This window comes from Pocillopora verrucosa, chromosome 10, assembly GCF_036669915.1.
Source record: "Pocillopora verrucosa isolate sample1 chromosome 10, ASM3666991v2, whole genome shotgun sequence".
NCBI classification, from domain to species: Eukaryota; Metazoa; Cnidaria; class Anthozoa; order Scleractinia; family Pocilloporidae; genus Pocillopora; species Pocillopora verrucosa.
In genome coordinates, this window is record NC_089321.1 from 2,070,185 (window position 1) to 2,089,272 (window position 19,088).

At 37.6% G+C, this 19,088-nt stretch overlaps 1 protein-coding gene across 1 annotated transcript; it reads right to left on the reverse strand.

The window, feature by feature from the left end:
* Positions 1-1,438: 1,438 nt before the first annotated feature.
* Positions 1,439-18,335, reverse strand: LOC131791121 (methionine--tRNA ligase, cytoplasmic-like). The gene is made up of 28 exons (XM_066173014.1): positions 18,130-18,335; positions 14,426-14,460; positions 13,902-13,960; positions 13,089-13,188; positions 12,767-12,895; positions 12,506-12,581; positions 12,155-12,264; positions 11,858-11,903; positions 11,161-11,210; positions 10,464-10,570; positions 10,209-10,325; positions 9,831-9,906; positions 9,451-9,578; positions 8,652-8,741; positions 8,281-8,332; positions 8,037-8,096; positions 7,667-7,741; positions 7,302-7,347; positions 7,000-7,156; positions 6,749-6,812; positions 6,215-6,332; positions 5,582-5,715; positions 5,243-5,322; positions 4,922-5,053; positions 4,489-4,593; positions 3,937-4,048; positions 2,985-3,056; positions 1,439-2,173 (listed from the first exon to the last, which is right to left on the reverse strand). Exons 1-28 carry the CDS (start codon positions 18,230-18,232, stop codon positions 2,033-2,035), a joined length of 2,574 nt encoding a protein of 857 aa, XP_066029111.1. The 5' UTR covers positions 18,233-18,335; the 3' UTR covers positions 1,439-2,032.
* Between the last annotated feature and the right edge of the window lie 753 nt (positions 18,336-19,088).

Consider the following 19,088-nt stretch of genomic DNA (forward strand, 5'->3'; position numbering starts at 1 on the left):
CGGAAAAGTCAATGATTTACGGGAAAATATTATTCGCTTCCTTCGACAATCACCCTTTGCAGATTTATCTCTGCTCAGTTTTAAATGGCGAGGAAAGGCCTTGTAGGTAAATTCAATGAGTGTTTTGAACTTGAGATAGTTCGTTGTTTGCCGTAATCTGGGTTATGGCAGGTGTAAAAATTTTGTCTTTCTTATACCGAAAAGATGTAATCAAGCGAGCTACTTTGACTAGACCCCAGAATATTAAGCGCGGCTTTTACTTTATTTCTTTGCTTATTTAGTTTTTTTTTCTGTTTTGGTTTCTGTTTTGCAATTTACGATAAAAACGTCCGAATTCTGTGGACTTTCAAAGACTTACCGTAAGTATATTTGGAGTAGAACTCAAAACCTCGCTCAACGTTTTACATCCAACAAACTGTTTTGCAGAATTCAGAAATTCAATAATTAAAAAAAAAAATAGAATAATTTAAGGAGTGGCGCAAAAACCTACAATTGTCCTTATCCTGCTGTCTGGCTTTGCCTCTTCCTCACAATGACTTACAAGGAGAAGGACAAGGCATGATTGGTATGAACTTGTAAAAACCCCAGCTTGACGCGGGGATTATAGCAAAACCTTCCATTGCTACATTTGGGAAAAAATAGGGGAGCACTGAGTTTCACTCTGTCAAGATGACAACGAACGCGACGATAATGCGGAAATGGAATTCCGCGAACGAAGAGCTGAAGTTGTCAAAAACAGGAACAAAAAATGTCATCGTTGGAGACAAACGGTAGTCGTGAGGCTACAGATTTCAACTGTGGTGGTGTATGGATCGTTGGAAGGCAACCAGCCGATGTATTAGTGAGGCTGATTTTGACTGATAGTATAATTTACTTTACAACAGTAGACTGTGTATTAAGCGCTTAGCCGAATACATAGGAGAGAGGAAAAGTGGGAGTCAGGTTGTTCCACTAATAGTCTTTTCTTAAAGTTTTATAGGATATAGCATGTAAATTCGAATTTGGGTGTAATTTCATCCTGTGAAATGACAATGGCTAAGGTTTTATCGTTTGTAGTACGGTTTGGTCACTTGAGATGCTTATCCCAAAGTTTATACTCGGTACTGGGCCGTGGGCCTTCATCAGGGCGGATAACGCTAACCAACAAATAAATCGCTATCCAGCGGTTAAGTGTTAACAAAACGTACTTCGCTGTACACTGGATACAGATTTATCTAGTGGTTAGTGTAAGCCACCCTTTGAGCAACCGGGGCCAAGTGTGTTTGTGAAAATACCACGTTTTGCTGAGGGCGGATGACTTGAGTCACTCTATAGTCCTAGATTGGCGTGCGTATGCTGCTGTAAATGACTTTCAAATAGTTTGTCTCAAACTTTTGCTGATTAAAACTCGAATGTTTTAGGTTTAAGGTTACAAAAGATCACAGCATTCAAATTTTTAAATTTTGTTTTAATCAGCTCTTAAGGTAATTATTCCATTCATATGCACTTGAGCTACCAAGTTTACTGCTTAATTCAAGAAACAAACTGATTTCGCAATATGTTAGCAATAAGATGGCAGGTTGACAAAATTGAGTTCATTGATACTGATTGGACATTAGACGCCTGGTAATCTGACGTTGATTAGAGATTAAGTGAGAACCCTTTATCATATCCGAGCTTTTGAAATACTGAGCAGTATTGGGTCAGTGGTACCATTGAATGCTTTGGCTAGGCTACCTTTTTCACTCTTCTTCTTCAAATGAGAAGCTAAACAATTTCACGATAACATTTAAAAGACTAAAAGTAAAATGGAAAATATATTTGAAATCACAAACGAAGAAAAAATGTTGCTCGAAAATGCTTTATACTAGACAGTATATTACTCTGATTTCTGCTAAGTTTAGGTTCTGTTAAATTCTGTGCTTACTTCTATTTATTTTGCAATGTAAAATAGCAAAAAAGTTTTCGTAATTCATTCAAACCAGAAACTGGGAAAGCTTGGGAGATGCGTGCATCCAAGGCACGAACAATCCACTCGGCGGTTAGCGGGTGTCTACTTTTTCCCCTCCTCTTTTCCCTTAGTAGCGTCTTTTGGTTTGTTGTGTGAAGCTGGTTGCTTCTGTTTGTTCCCACCGTATTTTGCGCGGAACTGATCCGCGACGGAGGCATCGATCTTGTGGAAGAGTGGTTTGGGCTAAAAGAATAGACAAAATTAACTTACAAGTCTTTTCTTAGTAAATGTTGCAGCAACGGTGTTACTTTTTAAAAGTAGAAAGCCTAAATGGATGAAGATATTTTAGGTTAAAGTTCTCGTAGTTATGGTCCTCGACCCACAAGCCAATAACTAATTTATAGAACGTTCAATTACCAGTCTTACTATTGGATTAAAGGATTTCCTTTTGATTGGTCGAAAATTACGTGAAAGTGTAAAGAGTATTGATGAGTTGCATACAAATGACATCAACACTGATCATAGTAATAGTGAGTTATGGTGATGATACATTTAGCGATACGATGACAATGATAACGGTGATGAAGAGGAAACTAAACAAGGGTATGCATGGAAAGAGCTGCTCTCTTTCGGTCCGCAGCTTGGCCTGTAAGTTCAGCCTTGTCTCTACTTCTCGCTTGTTAACAAGTTTTTAACCCTTAAACTCTCAGACCAAATTTGTAATTCTCCTTACTGTCAACCATACAGTTCTTATAGTGTTAGTTCAGAGAATGTAGTATTGGATCAACTAATTATACCCAAATTGATATTTTTCTTCATTCTCATCACATGTCTGCTTGATATTGTATTGATATTGTAAGTGAAAATTTTGTCTTGGTCACTCATGGGAGTTAAAGGGTCAAGATAATGAACACTTATTTCCTCTGCTATCTGAAAAGTCCCATCGGTCTGTTGTTATCAGGCCCTTCAAGTGAAAGGTAGCGGCAGATACAACCTTGCAAGGAAGTATTTTCTTTTGCATCTCCTCTTATCTCTCTTATTTACTCGCTCTTACCGTTCCAATCTTGTGACCAGTCTCCAGATAAGGAATAAAGTTGTCTAACACCACATTGCCTTCGTCGGTGACCTATCAAACAAAGGAAGACTTGTGTTTGAAGTCTTTTCAATTAAAAGAAAGGCAAACAATTCTTACAAAACTCTTTAACCACCCACACTTGTCCTTTTTAATGAGCTCTTTATAACAGGGGTACCAGGACGCTTTAAGGCTGCGAACGAGGATTTGGAGCTGCCACTTTAGCCCTGCAATAAGATGCGTTCTAAGGCTTAATGTGTAATTTCCGGTCTGATTGACTCCGTGACTTTGTTGAGAAACTCTACCAACCTCACTTTGAATAAAAACAATGAAAAATATAAGAAATAGCCGATCCTACAAGTTTCTCCCGCCAAAGGCAATAAGTAGAGAGAAAGTGTTTACATAAGTTAAATCTTTTTTCAAATCTGACCGAATGCCGTTTCCTAGAGAGATTCATCTTGGAACTTAATGGTTTGGAAGATCATATGATTATATGATGGCTACGCATTTTCTCAGCTATATCATTATTGATAATGCAGAAACATTCAAAGAATACAACAGATTAAGCCAGACAGTTTAACTTTAAGTGGAGCAATAACCAACATGTCGAGCCCTTTTTATTAGATTTATATTTCAATCGGTTTTTTAAAGTCAACACAATCGTGATAAATTCCAAATTGTATCGCGTGCCGAACAGACCTTCCTGTAAAGGAGGTAAGTGTTCTAAAGAGACCGTGGTGCGTCGGTGGGAGAGAATAACAGGATGATTCAGTCTTATCAACTGAGTTGATAATGTAAATTTGGTCATCGTAAAGAGTTTCAAAGCTGACGTTTCGAGCGTTAGCTATTCGTCAGAGCGATAAAAGGGTAATTTAGTAATATCAACTGAGTTGATAACGTAAATTGGCAACCCGCAAGAGTTTGTAAGACCTACCTGTAACTGGCGTTGAATCTCTTCACTGACCCCGGGCATGAAGGGATGAACGAGAACAGACAGCAGCCAGGAAAGGTTGGCTGTGATCCCTATGACTGTACCTGCACGTGATCTAAATGATAAAAAGAGATCAACGACTTGCGTTATTAAAGGCACAAACAATTTCCTGTGAGATTATTTAAATCATTATGACAGGTTAACCTTTTTACTCATGGGCACGAAAAAACGGTTTGAACCCAGTCAGAACCCGTTTGTTAGGAGAAATACTTAGAGTTACTCAAAACCTTATCCGTTATTTGTAAGGTTTCCTGTTTCTGGTCAACTAAGCGTGTTAAAGCTAAGAAACGTAAACCTGACTGAACACCTATTCGTTTAGGGGACAAAGGTATCGAGTAATCGTTTGCTTTAAAATATACCAAAAGTTGATCTATGATTAAAGCTGAAAGGATTTCGATGTACCAGGCCCTAAATCTGGTGCGAGACTAAAAAGAAACTTTTCCTTACCATTGGTTTTAGGCGAATTCTTTGTTATTTAATATTGAGCATGTGTACCTTTCTGATTCGTTGCCCTTGACGAGAACCCAAGGTTGGTTGGACTGTATGTACTGATTACCAAGCTTAGATATGTTCAGCACGTCTTTTAAACCTTCTCGAAGCCTGAAATATAATCGCGACATTGTAAGACAAGAGATTGTTTATTCTCACGGAGACATTTTCATCCCAGGATAGTGGCAATATTTAAAATATGTTTAAACGACCAAGGAATCGCTTGGCGCAACAGACTTCAAAAATTGAGAAGATAATACGCGGCAGCCGGGTTGAAAAGCTAAGGAAAAGATTAACTCAAATGTGGCAATAACTATTCATTCAATACTACGTTAATTACTGCAATACATATGTTACCTTAAGAGGGACGCTTTCAAACAATGAACCGCTTATTGAAAGATTCATCTTCAGTAAATTTCTTCAGAGCTAAATAGATTACCTAATTTTCTCAAGATTATCGATATACGTCTTCAACTCTTTGTTGATAAGTGCGATGAACTTCTTGTCATCGTCTGTCAATTCCATGGCTGGTATAGAACCATCAAAGTTGTTCTGGACAAACATCAAGGCACTGAAAAAAAGGAAGAATTTATCGATCACTAACATGTCTTCGGGTGTTATAAATATCTTCATATGGTTACGGACGATCCTAAAAATGGAAAAGATTTTTTACTTTTAAAAAAAACTTGAATCACCAACAAAAATAAGTGCTGAGCTAAGGAACAATAAAGTATTTAAAACTACAGCAATGAGAACATACCGGTTGATGAAGTTGCCAAAGTTGTTGAGCAATTCAGTGTTGTTGCGTGCAACGAAATCCGACCAACTGAAAGCACTATCCTGTTTAGAAAAGAAAAACGAGTATATTAGAATGATGACAGAAACTATGACGGAAAAACGTAACTGGAACAATACCTAAACGCCTCTCAAAAGTTCGCGTTTAAGACAGTTGCTACCGCAATGTTGTTGATTTTCCATTGCTTTAGGAACGTTCCAACGGCTTTTCGACGATCAAAATGTTGGGCTATGTTAGAAACGGTTAAGTTTAAAATGATGGATGGCTATGTTTCTTGTTCTAAAGAGAGACGAAGTGCCTCACCTGGCTCTCGGGCCTGACGAAAACCAGATAGAATCTCCACACATCTGCTGGTATGCCTGTGTCGGCTGCATCGTCACCAAACACCCCCACTCCACGACTCTTGGAGAACTTATCATCTTCGTAATTGAGGTATTCTGGGAAGGAAAGGGAGCTAACTTAATGAGATATTTTATTTCAGCCTAGTAGCCTAAATCTCGCTACGTTTCGGGCATGTTGTCATATCTTATCTAATCTATGGAACAGTTTTGCAGGACTCAGCTTAAAAACAAATCCCAGCTGTACATTGCTGATATGTAACTCATTTTTAAAATGTTCAAAAATAAAATATCTCGATATTAAATGTTATATTTAATTTTGAAGCTCTTGCCGTCAATTCCGTTTTTTCTTCTTGTTTCCTTTTAATTTTAGATACCAATGATATAAATCCCACAAAAAGGTGTCTCATGGATGCCTCGATAAAACATATTTCAAACCAAGTTTGAAATTAACTTAGTTATGCCAGCCGCTTTCGAAAAAGCTGGCTTAGGCTTTACGTATGCAGAATAACAAATCACTTTTAGTCAACGGTGTGAAAAAGAAAGTTTTTAATTCAAGTAGAACGACAGGTAAAGGGAACGCGGAAATCTACATTACCTGTTGCGCTGATGGAATTCAAAAGACTGTAGTTGTCGTCTGCACCAATCAGAGTGCACGGGAACACAACAGTGTGGAAAGGGACATTATCCTTTGCCATGAACTGATGAAGAGTGACCTGAAAGAATTCCATTTTCATCATTAATGAGATCGTGACCTGACCTAAGGCTGCTCAAACAGTTTCGAAAACCTTATGATAATAACTTTAAAGTGTTAAGGCTTTGTTCGAGCCTTAGAAACGAATGAAAACAGTTAAAGATGACCGAGAGCATTGATTCCTGGGAGTTGCTTTGCTCTTCCCGATAGCGTTCATTAAACCTCAAGAAAGAAATGAAAAAGTTTTAGGATTGCTATGGCCGAATATTTCGAATAGGGCTCAGATTTATAGTTGTGCTTATGCACATCAACTCTTGATTATCATTGTTTAATTTCAAGAATTTATTCGGCCGCAATGTAGCTATAGCAACAGTCATAATGACATGCAATACTGAGATACAGTCTGGTCAACTGAGTTGATATTTTCCTATGACTCACTTGTTGAGGGTTTTTCCACCATTTCTCCCACTCGTTCGTGTAGTTTGCTGTGATCGAAAGGTACCTGAAACAAAAAAGTGCAAAGTCTTGAGATTGCCTTTAGAGCCGATCATAGCCACACACTTTAGAGAAGAGGAAAGTATCGCAAGCAGAAGTTTATCGTTAGAAATTAACCGTTGTACATAAAAAGTTTCACCACAAAACAAATGCCATTTGATGTCCCTTCACAACAAAAAACAGTACTGACTCACCCTATTGGTGCATCAAACCACACGTAGAAGACCTTATCTGTGTATCCTTCCAAAGGAACTGGGGTTCCCCATTTTAAGTCGCGTGTGATACATCGTGGCTTAAGGCCCTCCTTCACCCAACCCTGAGTTATCTGGCGAGAATTTGGTGTCCACGTTCCTTACAAGAAAAATGGTATAAAAAATATCGCGTTTAACTTGAATTAACCAGATGTAGACTGCAGTTGTGAATGCTTTAGGAAAATTCAAAGTGGAATGCAATTGAATTGCTTTTTAGGCAGGTCATGTAGAACTCTTCAGGTTACCTTCAGAAGAAGATTTGTCGATCCAGGTCTTCAAGGACGATTCCAACTGAAAGGCATAAAAGTATGCACTTTAGAACCAGTGACATTATATGTGGAAAATTTCTTTTTGATCGTGGACAGTCTGTACGTAGCCTCGTCCTGCATAGAGGTGGGAGACTGCAGATAAGAGAGTATGCGGACGCACTTCGTAATTTGCCCCAGGCTTTTTGAGTTAAAACAACGACACGTGAGCGAAGATTTCAAGAGAGTTTTTGTTGTGTTCGCATGGAATGGAATTTTATGAGTTTTTGTTTCTGTAGTAATTTTATTGCTTTGTTGGAGTTTGGCACATTTTACGATATCGCACGTTCTTGTTGAACAGTTACCTTGGTCAAATTCAAAAACAAGTGCTTGCTGCTTCTCACTTTTGATGTTCCTCCACAAACCTTGCATCGAGGTTTCTGAAAGCAAATTTATCTTAGTGGTGTTTAAGGAGACAAAACAATGATGAACATGGATCAATCAGACACTTCTTGCTATTGAGGATAAAAACGGAGTAGTTATACGCCTAACAGCATCTTCGTTATGTAAATGTCGCTTTGCACGTAGATTTAACTAGAGATTCTCACGGTTTATACGTTATTTTTGAAAATAACTCGCTAGATATATCAATTTATGACTCGAAAGTGAGGTATATAAATTTTTTTCTGGCCTTTTTTCTTCGGTACATTCACAATAGAATAAAACCTCCTTTACCTTAAGCTCGATAGCGTTAATAAGCTTTCCGCAGGAATCACACTGATCTCCTCTAGCACCCTGCAAATGTAAACACGATTACTAGACCATGCAATGTACCTGTACTTCGTCAGGGCTAACCACAAGACGTAGTATGTAGCAAATCAATATAAAACTCGGAGGTTGGAGGAATAAGGGCTAATAAGAAGATATATCTCAGTGTAATTCTTTTAGACTTAGTTAACATGAAAATAATATGGCTTACCTCATAGTTGCAGAAGGGACATGTACCCTCAACAAAACGGTCAGCAAGAAACCTGGAGGAAGAACGGACTGCAATGTTTGAAAAATGAAGTTATAAAGATGCGTCATCATAGCCCAAATTCACGCTCGTTTCTCTGCAGTGCTCGAGAACTTGTGTCTCTTACCGGAACTGGATGAATAAAAACCAATACCAAAGCGACAGTGACTTGCTTAGTATTATAGCGTACATCGTCTCTCTTGACTATACTCGGTTCCGGTTGGGTTCAAATTAGTTCTACGTGTTTGTAAAGGTAAAACATTACGACATCGAACTTGAAAAGTCTCTAAATAGTTGAATTTAGTCCTACGCATAAGGATCAGTGAAAGTCAAACCTTTTGCATTCCACGCACTGAAGTTGTTCCAGAGTGTCCTCAACTAGGTGATCTTGCTTTTGGAGTCGCCAGAAAATGTCTTGGGCGATTCTAGGAGTAAAAAAGATCACCTTTTTCAAACATTTGATAAAAACTAACCCTTTACAAGCAGCATGTTCTCATCACCTTCCCCATGTAGATCGGAGAGCCTTTGTGACAGTACCATACGTTGTATATTCAATTAAATGCATTTGGCATTTCATAGTTGATTTAATCAATCAGGATTACTTTACCTAGTTTACCTATAACGCTTAATTCAGACAGTGAATTTCGCGGTATGGCGATACGGCCCAGCTGCAAATGAATCTCGTTGATCGTCAGCAATATTTTCAATAATTCAAAGCTGTTGAGTTTATATGCCGTACTATGCTGCTTGCGTAAAAATCCATATTCAAGTTCTCCTCCAATAAGTGGTTAAAATTGTGTTTCGAAAAAGGAAAATTTTGTGTTAGATCGACAGGAATCAGTTGGCAGGGATATCGAGAGTATATCTGATTTCTTCCTCAGAAATTGAACTTTGAAATTTAAAAGTGAAGGTGACACGTCTGTGGAAAAAAAAATATAAGACCTCAAGAGCGAAAAAGCAAAAAAAACACAACCAAAACCTCAAAGGGTAGTCTTCAGGATGCAAGAGATAAGAGCAAGAACCAGGGAAAAAAAAGCAAAAACCACATCCAAAACCTCAAAAGGTAGTCTTCAGGATGCAAGAGATAAGAGCAAGAAGCAGGGAAAAAGATGTCGCGTCCAAAATTAAACTCACTCAGTCTGTTGCTTAGTAGTTGTCCTTCCAAAGAAGTCAAACTTGATCTGAAACCATTCGTAGACTTCTTTGTGAATCTTGAAGTACTTGTCACATATTTGTTGGGGTGTAAGACCTTCCTCTAACGCCTGGCATAAGGAGCAACAAAATAAGTGTTATCTTCACAATATCAGGAGTTCCGATAATTACGCTGAATGCTTAGTGTGGGGTTCGTGCATAATTTTACAAATTAAAAATGTAAGCCTAAATGACCACAAAACCATTAAAACCTTTTCTCCATTACATGGTTTTTCCTTATTTGCATATTGGCGTATAACTGTTGTGACTATGTTTTCATCTTTGCATGCCTGCCTTTCAGTAATGACGTTCAGTATAATTACCTTGGTTTCTGTGGCTGTGCCGTATTCATCCGTCCCACAGATGTAAAGTGTGTTGTACTGACGAAGGCGGCAAAACCTGTAGAGCAATGAACGCAAGAAATAGTGCACAGTAAAAGCTATTTTGATCCAGGAATGACAAGGAAAATCTCATCAGAACTATATCCGATCTCATATGCATATTGAAATTAAGAACTATCAAGCCAGAGATAACCGCACTGAACAGATGTAACTTCTCATTATTTGCAAGTTCTTGCAAAAGTTGGAACATTACAAATCGACGAATTCATGGAAGAAACAGAGGCCAAAGTGTGGAAAGGTTCTTTTTCCAAAGTAAACCGGCTTAAAGGCTAGAGGCGTGCCGCCTGAAGGTTAAAGTACCTGGCATATACATCTGCACTGAGGACACACCCAATGATATTCCCCAAATGAGGCACATTATTTACGTAGGGCAAGGCACTGGTGATCAGAATATTTCTTTCTCCTTCGATGGGAAGACTGCGGGAGGCAGAGGCAACACAATATTTAGTAAGTCTTGTATTCATGTTTCAAGTACTACTAACTAAAGACAAGTTTACAACGTTCTCCAAGCTTCAAGAATGCATTTTCCTTTAAAGAGAGTCTACATGTGCTTACATAGGATCCACAAGCCGGCGGGTTTTCGGATGGTTTTTGCTTCCATTGTTCCAATGCTCAAAAGCGTCAGCAATCTCTTCCCTCGACAAAACTTTGGCAACAGTTCCCTGAAAAAAATAAAGTGTAAGTATCCGAATATATTTTTTTGCTATAATCCATTCGTTGAGAGGTACGATAAACCAGCTGAATTGTTCGTAAGTCCCCTATAATCTCTCCATCACACTTTTAAGTAGCCCAGCCCAGATAGTTTGCGATTGGCCGATATAACTAAGATCAGCTTAACTCAAAATGAACTCATTAGATGCTAACTAATGAACGAGAATCATTTAATCAGAAATAGTCTCGCCAATGACATAAGTTCTCTTTGTTTAAACAGACATTCATCAAATTTAGGTTGAAGAATATGTTCAGCTTTTACTTCATGTGGCCCATAAAGTTTAAAAAAGCTGATATTCTACTCTCTATTCATTTATCTATTTCTTAAATGGATGCCATTCAAATGGACATCTGCTCGTTAATTCAAGGGAGAGACAAAAAAAACTTGGTTTGTTTTAACTAAAGAATACTTCTTTTGGTTTCAGAAGCAAAAAAATGCCTCTGCAATTTCTACCTAAAATTAAAATTTCAGAACTTACTATAGCAAAGTATGAAAATATGATAGATTAATCTATGTTTAAGATCTAGTACCCTAGCTCACCTCCTCTGTGGCAGAATCACCCTCTTGATCTCGTTGGGATGATGGGGAACCTATTTTAGCAGAAAATTTCACTATTATCTTTACTTTTTATTATTAGCATCAGAATCATTATTGACTATTACATCATTGTTACTTCTATCATTATTTACAACAATTTGCATACATATCACGTTCAGTATTACAGTTTAAGCAAATACTATCAGCATGAAAAATAATTGATTTTACTAATCGGTAGAATTGTTGTAACCCCTTCACACCCTAACATCAGTATGAATATTCTCCATACTGTTCTCCGTACATTTTCAAAGAGGCTGACAAGGAGAATTTGTTTAACAATCAAGAGCTGCTTTAGTTGGTGATCATCTCCTCTATTCTTATGACTTCCTTGTTTGATTCAGGGGTGATATGGTAAGGAGAAATTAGATGCTAGTCACTCTTAGGGGCTAAAGGGATATGTAACTCGTGACGAATGTGATGATATATTCACCACATGCAGTTTACGATGTGGTGAATTTGGACCCGAATTGAAGTGACAAGGAATGATCCCACTTACATTTGCTGAAATCTATATGAATTAACAACTTTCCATGCAATATGAAAGTATATCCTCTGATATTTTACTGCCATATTTTGATGTTATCGCTTCAATTAATTTCTAATTTCTCTAAGTCAATAAATATTTCACATCTATGTTTACTTTTTGCTAACTGCTCTTGAGCGTCAAGCATTGCCAACAAAGCATCCTGCAACAAAAAAGAACCCCGATCAGTATCAAGTAGTTGCCAAAGTATATAAGGAACAGTACTCTTTCATTAGGACTTGTATTCTGCATATCGCCATCTATAAGTTGTAATAAAAAAGTGATCTAAATACATGCCATCTATAAGTGTTTCAAATGAGTATACTCAAAAACCGCAGAGAGATATAAATCTCATTTCTGTATAATATATAAGATGTATCAAAAATGGACAGCTAGATTTATTCGTGTGCATACCTTAAAGGAAGAAACTTCTTTTCCTCCTGCAACCTCAAATTCAGTTTTGAGGAAAAGCTCCTGAGACATGAGCAGGTTGTGCCACCTTTTTAAGTTTGAGATGCCTGGATCTGTTTGATCAAGAGAGAAAATTTTTACAAACCATAATTTCATGATTTTCTACTCTACTGGCACACAAAATCACAGAGCAAACATAGCTGGGAATTCTGCATTCGTAGTAGATACTCTGTTTTATTTTAACCCTTCGTGACAAGTCTCAGAAAACTAAATCAATTTCATGGCTAAGCTAATCCAGACCATATGGCTGGAGCAAGCTCTGAAGACACAAAGAAAGCAGATGTTCACCAATACCTGAATATTTTGTGCCCTCCATGAAGAGAGGGTGCAGAGAACCCCAAATGATGACATCAGCTAGCCCCAGGTGACTCTGGAAAGTCAAGGAATGGCGATTTGTTTAGTAGGAGCACTCATTTCAATTAAAAGTGTATAACTCCACGTAGTTGTGATTTTTAAGTTAAATTCCAAAAGAAGGAAACTGTGCTAAGGGGTGTGATCAATGAGTTACGAAAGAAGTAACCAAAGGTGTAAAAAAAAGTTTTATGAAATTCATACCCCAGAAAAGTACTTCTTGGAAGCAAGAGCTTCATCTGCATGTCTTAGGAGATTTACCAGATCGTCAACATGGCCACTGCAATCCCTTCCCTGGCCAATGGACTTTACAAGATAATTGAAGATAACAGGCTGCCAGATAAAATGGTAAATGAGTCAGCAAAAATCTGACAGATGTTTAGATGATTATAACCACAGGTACTCTTTCAGGGTGGGGTCTGACTCGCATCACGGGTATCTTTCCCGGCGTATCACTTACTCATTATCATACAATACTCTTGACCACCTTTTCTTTCATATATGTTCACTCTATGCAACAACTTACCTGCAAAGACGTGCTCTCCCACTCCACCCACTGATCAACAATTGCTTTCCCATAAGGGTCGGAAGCTACATCTGAGCTTCTGTTGAGGTCAAGGAGGTACCTATATAAACAGGGTTATTGATCAGTATCGGAGTCGAACAATGATGTTCATTTACATTCATTTACATTGACAATAGGTATTACTCTTACCCTTAACTTGCTATTATTGAACTAGATCCACCTGTGAAATCAGCTTTATAACCAATGTCATAAATCTCAGGTTAATCTTTTTTAGGTTGGTCCGTAGATTAGATCAGATTATAACCTTGAAGGACCCTGCCTCCCACAGATTAAGCATAGCGCCAGAATCCTATGTTCGGAATTTTTTTGGTTTACTGCACAAATTACGTTAACTGGAAATGGCCCTGGGGTTCCCTCAGTTAACAGAGGTGGTTGACTCAAATGTGTGAGAGTTAACAACAAAACTTGCACGACTTGTAAATGTCAGCCAACCCGATATGTCATGCAGTCGTGCTTGAACGGAATTCAGTGTTGAATACTGAACTTCTTTGGGGCTAGGTAATCTAACTGAAAATTACCTTGAGGAAACCAACCACGAAACAAAATCAAAGTGTCTTAGCTTTTAGTTCTTAAGTTTGAAATGTATGAGCTCAACATCCTTGATGAACCCAAAACGTGTGAATCATCTTAAGCTGTTTTTGATCATTTCTTCTTACCCTTCCTAAAATCGAATATTTTAACTAAGGGAAGACGGTTCATTTAATATAAAGGATAAATTGTTCAATACATGAAGACCGTATGAGGCATGAATACCTGCAAATACTGTTTGGACTGTGTAGCAAATTTCCATCGTCAGTCTCCAGCACTGGAAGCTATTTAAGACAAGCCATAATGAAGAAAAAGTTGAAAAAAAATGAATGCCAAAAGCACTGTTAAATCCCTCTTATTTGGTCCCTAGGTTGTGCATAATAACTGTCATCCGCACTGATACCCGTTAGTGTTTTGTACCATTGGCTGAGTCGGGAACTCAAACACCAGCTTAAGTTTTTCTACTAGAGGGGCAGGAAGTATGCACTCTGTTGTGTTTGGGCTAATAGTTCACATGATTTAGACAGTCGAAATATCTTTGCCTTTTGCCTAAACAATTCCTTAGTCTGATGGTTCTGTCCGGTTGTTTATGATATCAGACATCTAATTGCAATTCAAGCATGTCATTGTTGAAAATCACCAAAATTGTTGGATGATAAAATATCAATCATTTCAAATCGTTTAAGAAAGGAAATTCTATTGAGAGAAGTGCAGCTCTTATTTATAAAAGAAACTGTAATAATACTAACCTTGCTACTTCCTTGAAGGTTGAATTTCGTCCTATCTGGTTTAAAAAAAACATAATGTTTGAATCAGTAATCTTACACCGAGCAGCTATACCCAGTGTTCAAAGAAAATGTCATTTAAAAAAGCTAGTAAGCTAAAGGAGTTAAAAGGGTGAAGTTCAAATAATATTTTCAGTCATATTTCACGCCAATCATGTCTGGCCATTATAAAATTACAAGATCTGATTATTTCCGTCACGCGACGTTCATATTGTACTGAAACTGCGTAAAAACTTTAAAAATTTCTCGCCTTAAAAACAAAGTCGCTTAATATGTGTTAGGTTTACATTGAATATTGAGCCGTTGATCAGTCAACTGAATATTGGCCAGGCGTACGTGTCTGAAATATGCAAATTAAACTGATTTTGATAATCGATACTGCCAAATCATTTATATCTACTTTCATCGAATATGTTTTACACTTTTATTTGACACACCATGCCGATATCTTCGGTGTTCGGTTCAAGTTTCATGATAAGGAGGTGTTAACCGCTTCCCAATTTTGCCGAATCATTTCGGTTATTTATTTCAGTGGCTCACTGCCAATTTCATTTTCTTAAGTTGAATCAACCTCTAACCTTTGCCTGAACTATGGAAAAATCACGTTTATACTGACTACAGAGGTTTAGGCTTAGCATTTCTGTATTTCCATATGAGAAATGTTAAAAAGCCTGCATTACACTGCGCAAGTTAAAGTAATGAAATCCGCCATCCATTTAAAGACCATTTTCTGATGTCAAGGTTGAAAATATGACACGTCGGAAGCATGCGCAGTTAGCTTGTTGACGATAGCATACGCATGTTACGTCTAGCGTTACACAGTCTCACATGTCAATGAAAGTCCACGTAACAGTATGCTCGAGCTGTTCACGAAAATCAATCTCTGATTATCCCTTGAGTAAGCGAAATGCCTTTGAAGGAAGAGTCTTAAATTGCAATTTTTGCGTAAAAGCAATATTGATTGGTACAAGGGAAGTCACCGAGATCAATGTATAACTCGTAAGTAATCGTAATTAGTGAAATAAGATTCTATTTCCCAAAAGAAGCACCACAATTTCGACACAGGTGCGGAACGAATTCCTGTTTCGCTTTGATACCTTTGATACCCATTCTGAAAAATCGTTTCAACAAATTGGGATATAAATGCTGAGTACCTCTTCTACAATGTGCCGATTTGAACCGCACAATTTTTCATTTACAGCTGTCTACGTTCGATATTTTTTAAAACAAAGTTGCTCTGCTTTAAAATGGCGTTAATTTCCGTCTTTGAAGTTGTGGCTCTCGTTGAAAATTAATGAGTGTTTCCTCACTTGAAAAGCTCCAACGACGACTCCAGTCATAAAACCAGTGCAGAAGTTACGCTCGAATCGTGGTTTCTGTGTATTTAAATTGTTTCTTCAAGATTACCCTAAGTGAAATTAACCAAATTTGCAAATAATTCACTACGCAGTTACCTTTTAGAAACTTCCGACGTCATTAGGAACTCCATCGCGTTATTGGTCATTCGCTTATTTCCACGTTGCATTTCGAAGAACTGAGTGATTTTTCGAGGTCTCTGTCTTAGACTTATGAGACAAGAAGCATCCATAGGCACAGTGGCGTTCCATAACTGTGTTATAAAGAGGTTATGTTCCATCTTGATGGTAAATCACATCACCGCCAATATACTGTAATTTCAACATGTCTATACCTTTTCAGCGGAAATACAGTTTGAATGTAATCGCAGAAAAATATGTACACATAAGTGTTTGTCGATATGTTCAAAGTACCTCGAATAAAGCGAAAGCCATTGATTGCTGACTTTACTTAGACAAAATTCCCTAATTGTATACTTTTTGTTACACTTCGGGCAACAATGAAGGCAGAAGTTATTTTTCCACCTTCTCTGTTCTGCATCCGTGCGCACGTACTCATCGCTTTTCAAAACAGAAGTCAAGTGTCTTTCTAAGAAGATGTCAAAGATAATTTCGTGACAGCTTATCTACTATAAATACTTTTTTGTTCTGAGTTCCAGTTTTTCCTGGAACTCAGCGACAGAAAGAAAATAAAGGACAGTTTTTTCACTAAAAGTGCGTGCTGTGAAAATTATACGAGTGAAAAAAGGACCAACTTAAAAGACAAGTTTTCAGGGAAATGTTTTGATGAGAAATTTCCTGAACTGAGTTATGAAGTCAGTTTTTATCGACAGTTCTCGTCAAAAGGGATGTGCACAATTAAGTGCATAATTTCGACTATGATTTTAGGAGCTTACAGACTCGCATTCGCCATCGTCAATTAACCTCTTTTCGCAATTAACGTCTGTAATGATGACTGTGGACTCTACGGAGTAAACTTCGAAAGTTTAAACTTGAAAGGATCGAGTCGAAAAGGATCGAGTCGAAAAAACCTTTTTCAGAAAGCTCTAAGCATTTTCATTTTGGTTTGGGGTGTACGGAGTATCTTGAAATCTCCCCCGCTGTTTACCCAGCTTGGTACGGGCAGTAGAAGAGAGTTTTATACTAAATTAAATATAAACTGTAGTTCTTCAAAATTACTTATATTACTTTACATTCGATTCGTGTCTTCTTGTCACATTTTTTTTTTGTAGCACTTTGTCAATTAGTGTTTCACTGTTTCTTCCAGGTAGCTCTGCATTATGCGGTGCACTTAAGTAACTTTTTGGTTTCAGCTTAAACAAATGCAACGCAGGATTTCCAAGAATTTAGGGTTTATAGTCAAAACATCGAGGAAGAAATTTAAACCTGAATAAAAAGTTGCCTCTAGAAATTTGCTACAACGAAATGCAAAAGCAGACTGGCTGTACGGCTGTTCTATGTACCTGGTACGTGTAAATATAAGATAATTTTACACTAAATTAAATATAAACTGTAGTTCGTCAAAATTCCTAACATCACTTTACATTCGATTCGCGTCTTCTTCGCCCATCTTTTTTGTAGTACTTTATCAATTAGTTTCTCACTGTTTCATCTTGGTAACTCTGCATTATGCAGTGCCCTTAAGTAAGTTTGTTGTTTCAGTTTAAGCAGACGAAACTGAAACGGAGGGTTTCCAAGAATTTAGGCTTTAGAGTCAAAACATCGAAACAGAGAGATGTATGCGTAATTTGAAAGCTAAGTGAAGTGCACTTAAGTTAGTTTGCGGTTTCAGATTAAGCAGACGAAACCAAAACGCAGGGTTTCCAAGAATTTAGGCTTTAGAGTCAAAACATCGATGTAACAAGAGGATTTGTTTCTTAGAAATTAGAGTCTAATCATATCATTCTTGATTCTTGGTATTTGTATGCGTAATTTGAAAGCTAATTCATAATCTACATTTGACCAAATCCACATAAAGAATTAAATAGACCAATCACGAGGTTTCTTGGAAATCTTGAACACCTGTACTATGATGCGTCAGACTCTTGCATCATCCCTTCCCTGGGGGGGGGTTGGGGTGGGGAGGCGTTGTAATTTAAAAAACCAAGATTAAGTTGAGGAAGAAATTTAGACCTGAACAAATAATAGAATTACCTCTAGAAATTTGCTACAGAAAATGTAAATTCTAACTGGCTTTTATCCTAGACTCCAGTAGACCAGAATGGTCAAATCATTGTTACTATTTGTACACGAAGAATTGGCTAAAATTCTGGTTTCACTTCTCGACTAGCAGTATAAGAAAATAGCTGATACCTTCATTCGTGATGTACTGTATCGTCATTGAAACATCCGCCAGATTTTTTGCTGCTAAAATACGAAGCAAGGATGGATTCCCTGGGTCGCTATAGAGCTTCATAGCTTCACCGATTTGAGATGACGATAGCTTGCGACAGCTTAGACGTGTTATGAATGTCGCTGTTCGAAGAAAAGCGAAAGAACTGACTCCACCAAAAACTGGAGACATCTGGTGAAACCAGTTTTTCGTGAATTAAATAAACCAGATTGAAGATTTGATGAAGACTGGAACGAGTTTCTGCGGCCACACACCAAAATAGGTCGGGTTCACAAAAACTCCATTGCGCATCGAAACAAGAAAACTAAAAAAGCATCTTTCAGGACCATATGGATGACCTCTAACATTGGTACATGCCTACTTTCATTTTTTCCCTCTCCTCTTACGATTAACTTTATGATGTAAAATGGCTTCATGGTTGGTGAAAATATTGTTCGATCAAAGAAGATACAAAATTAGATTTTTGATATTGGATGGATCCTCATATTGAAATTGATTGTTTTTTTTTCATGCTTGGAACCCAGTTTTAGGAAGTAGATAGGCGCTGTGTTTAGGGATCGTTATAACCCTGTCTGATTTCTTCCCAGATATAGTCTACAAAGATGTAGTTTTGTATCATCTCTTTTGGAAAATCACCTTGTACTAGTTATTCTCCTTCTCAACTTTCTCAATAACTTTTTAAGGTCTGTAGGGAAATGCAAACTTTGCTCAACTCAGATCACAGTAATTCGGTATACGATGTGGGGTATTTCATAGCCTTTGGGTATCTCCTGCGATAGTACTTTGGAACAAATAGAGCAGTGCTTAGCCTCGCTCTTGATATCCATCTAACTTTACTTAGGTTTTTAATACTTTTTTTTATTCACTCAATAGTTACTTTTAGTAGACTGTGGTGAGCTATGAGCTGTGAATCTTAGAA

Bases quoted from the DNA above. Each gene is read 5' to 3' on its own strand.
- LOC131791121 (XM_066173014.1), bottom strand. From the start codon at position 18,232: ATGAAGCTCTATAGCGACCCAGGGAATCCATCCTTGCTTCGTATTTTA. The intron at 14,461-18,129 runs GTATCAGCTATT...TTTTTAAACCAG, and splicing joins ACAGTACATCACGAATGAAG to ATAGGACGAAATTCAACCTT. The intron at 13,961-14,425 runs GTTAGTATTATT...TGTCTTAAATAG, and splicing joins ACCTTCAAGGAAGTAGCAAG to CTTCCAGTGCTGGAGACTGA.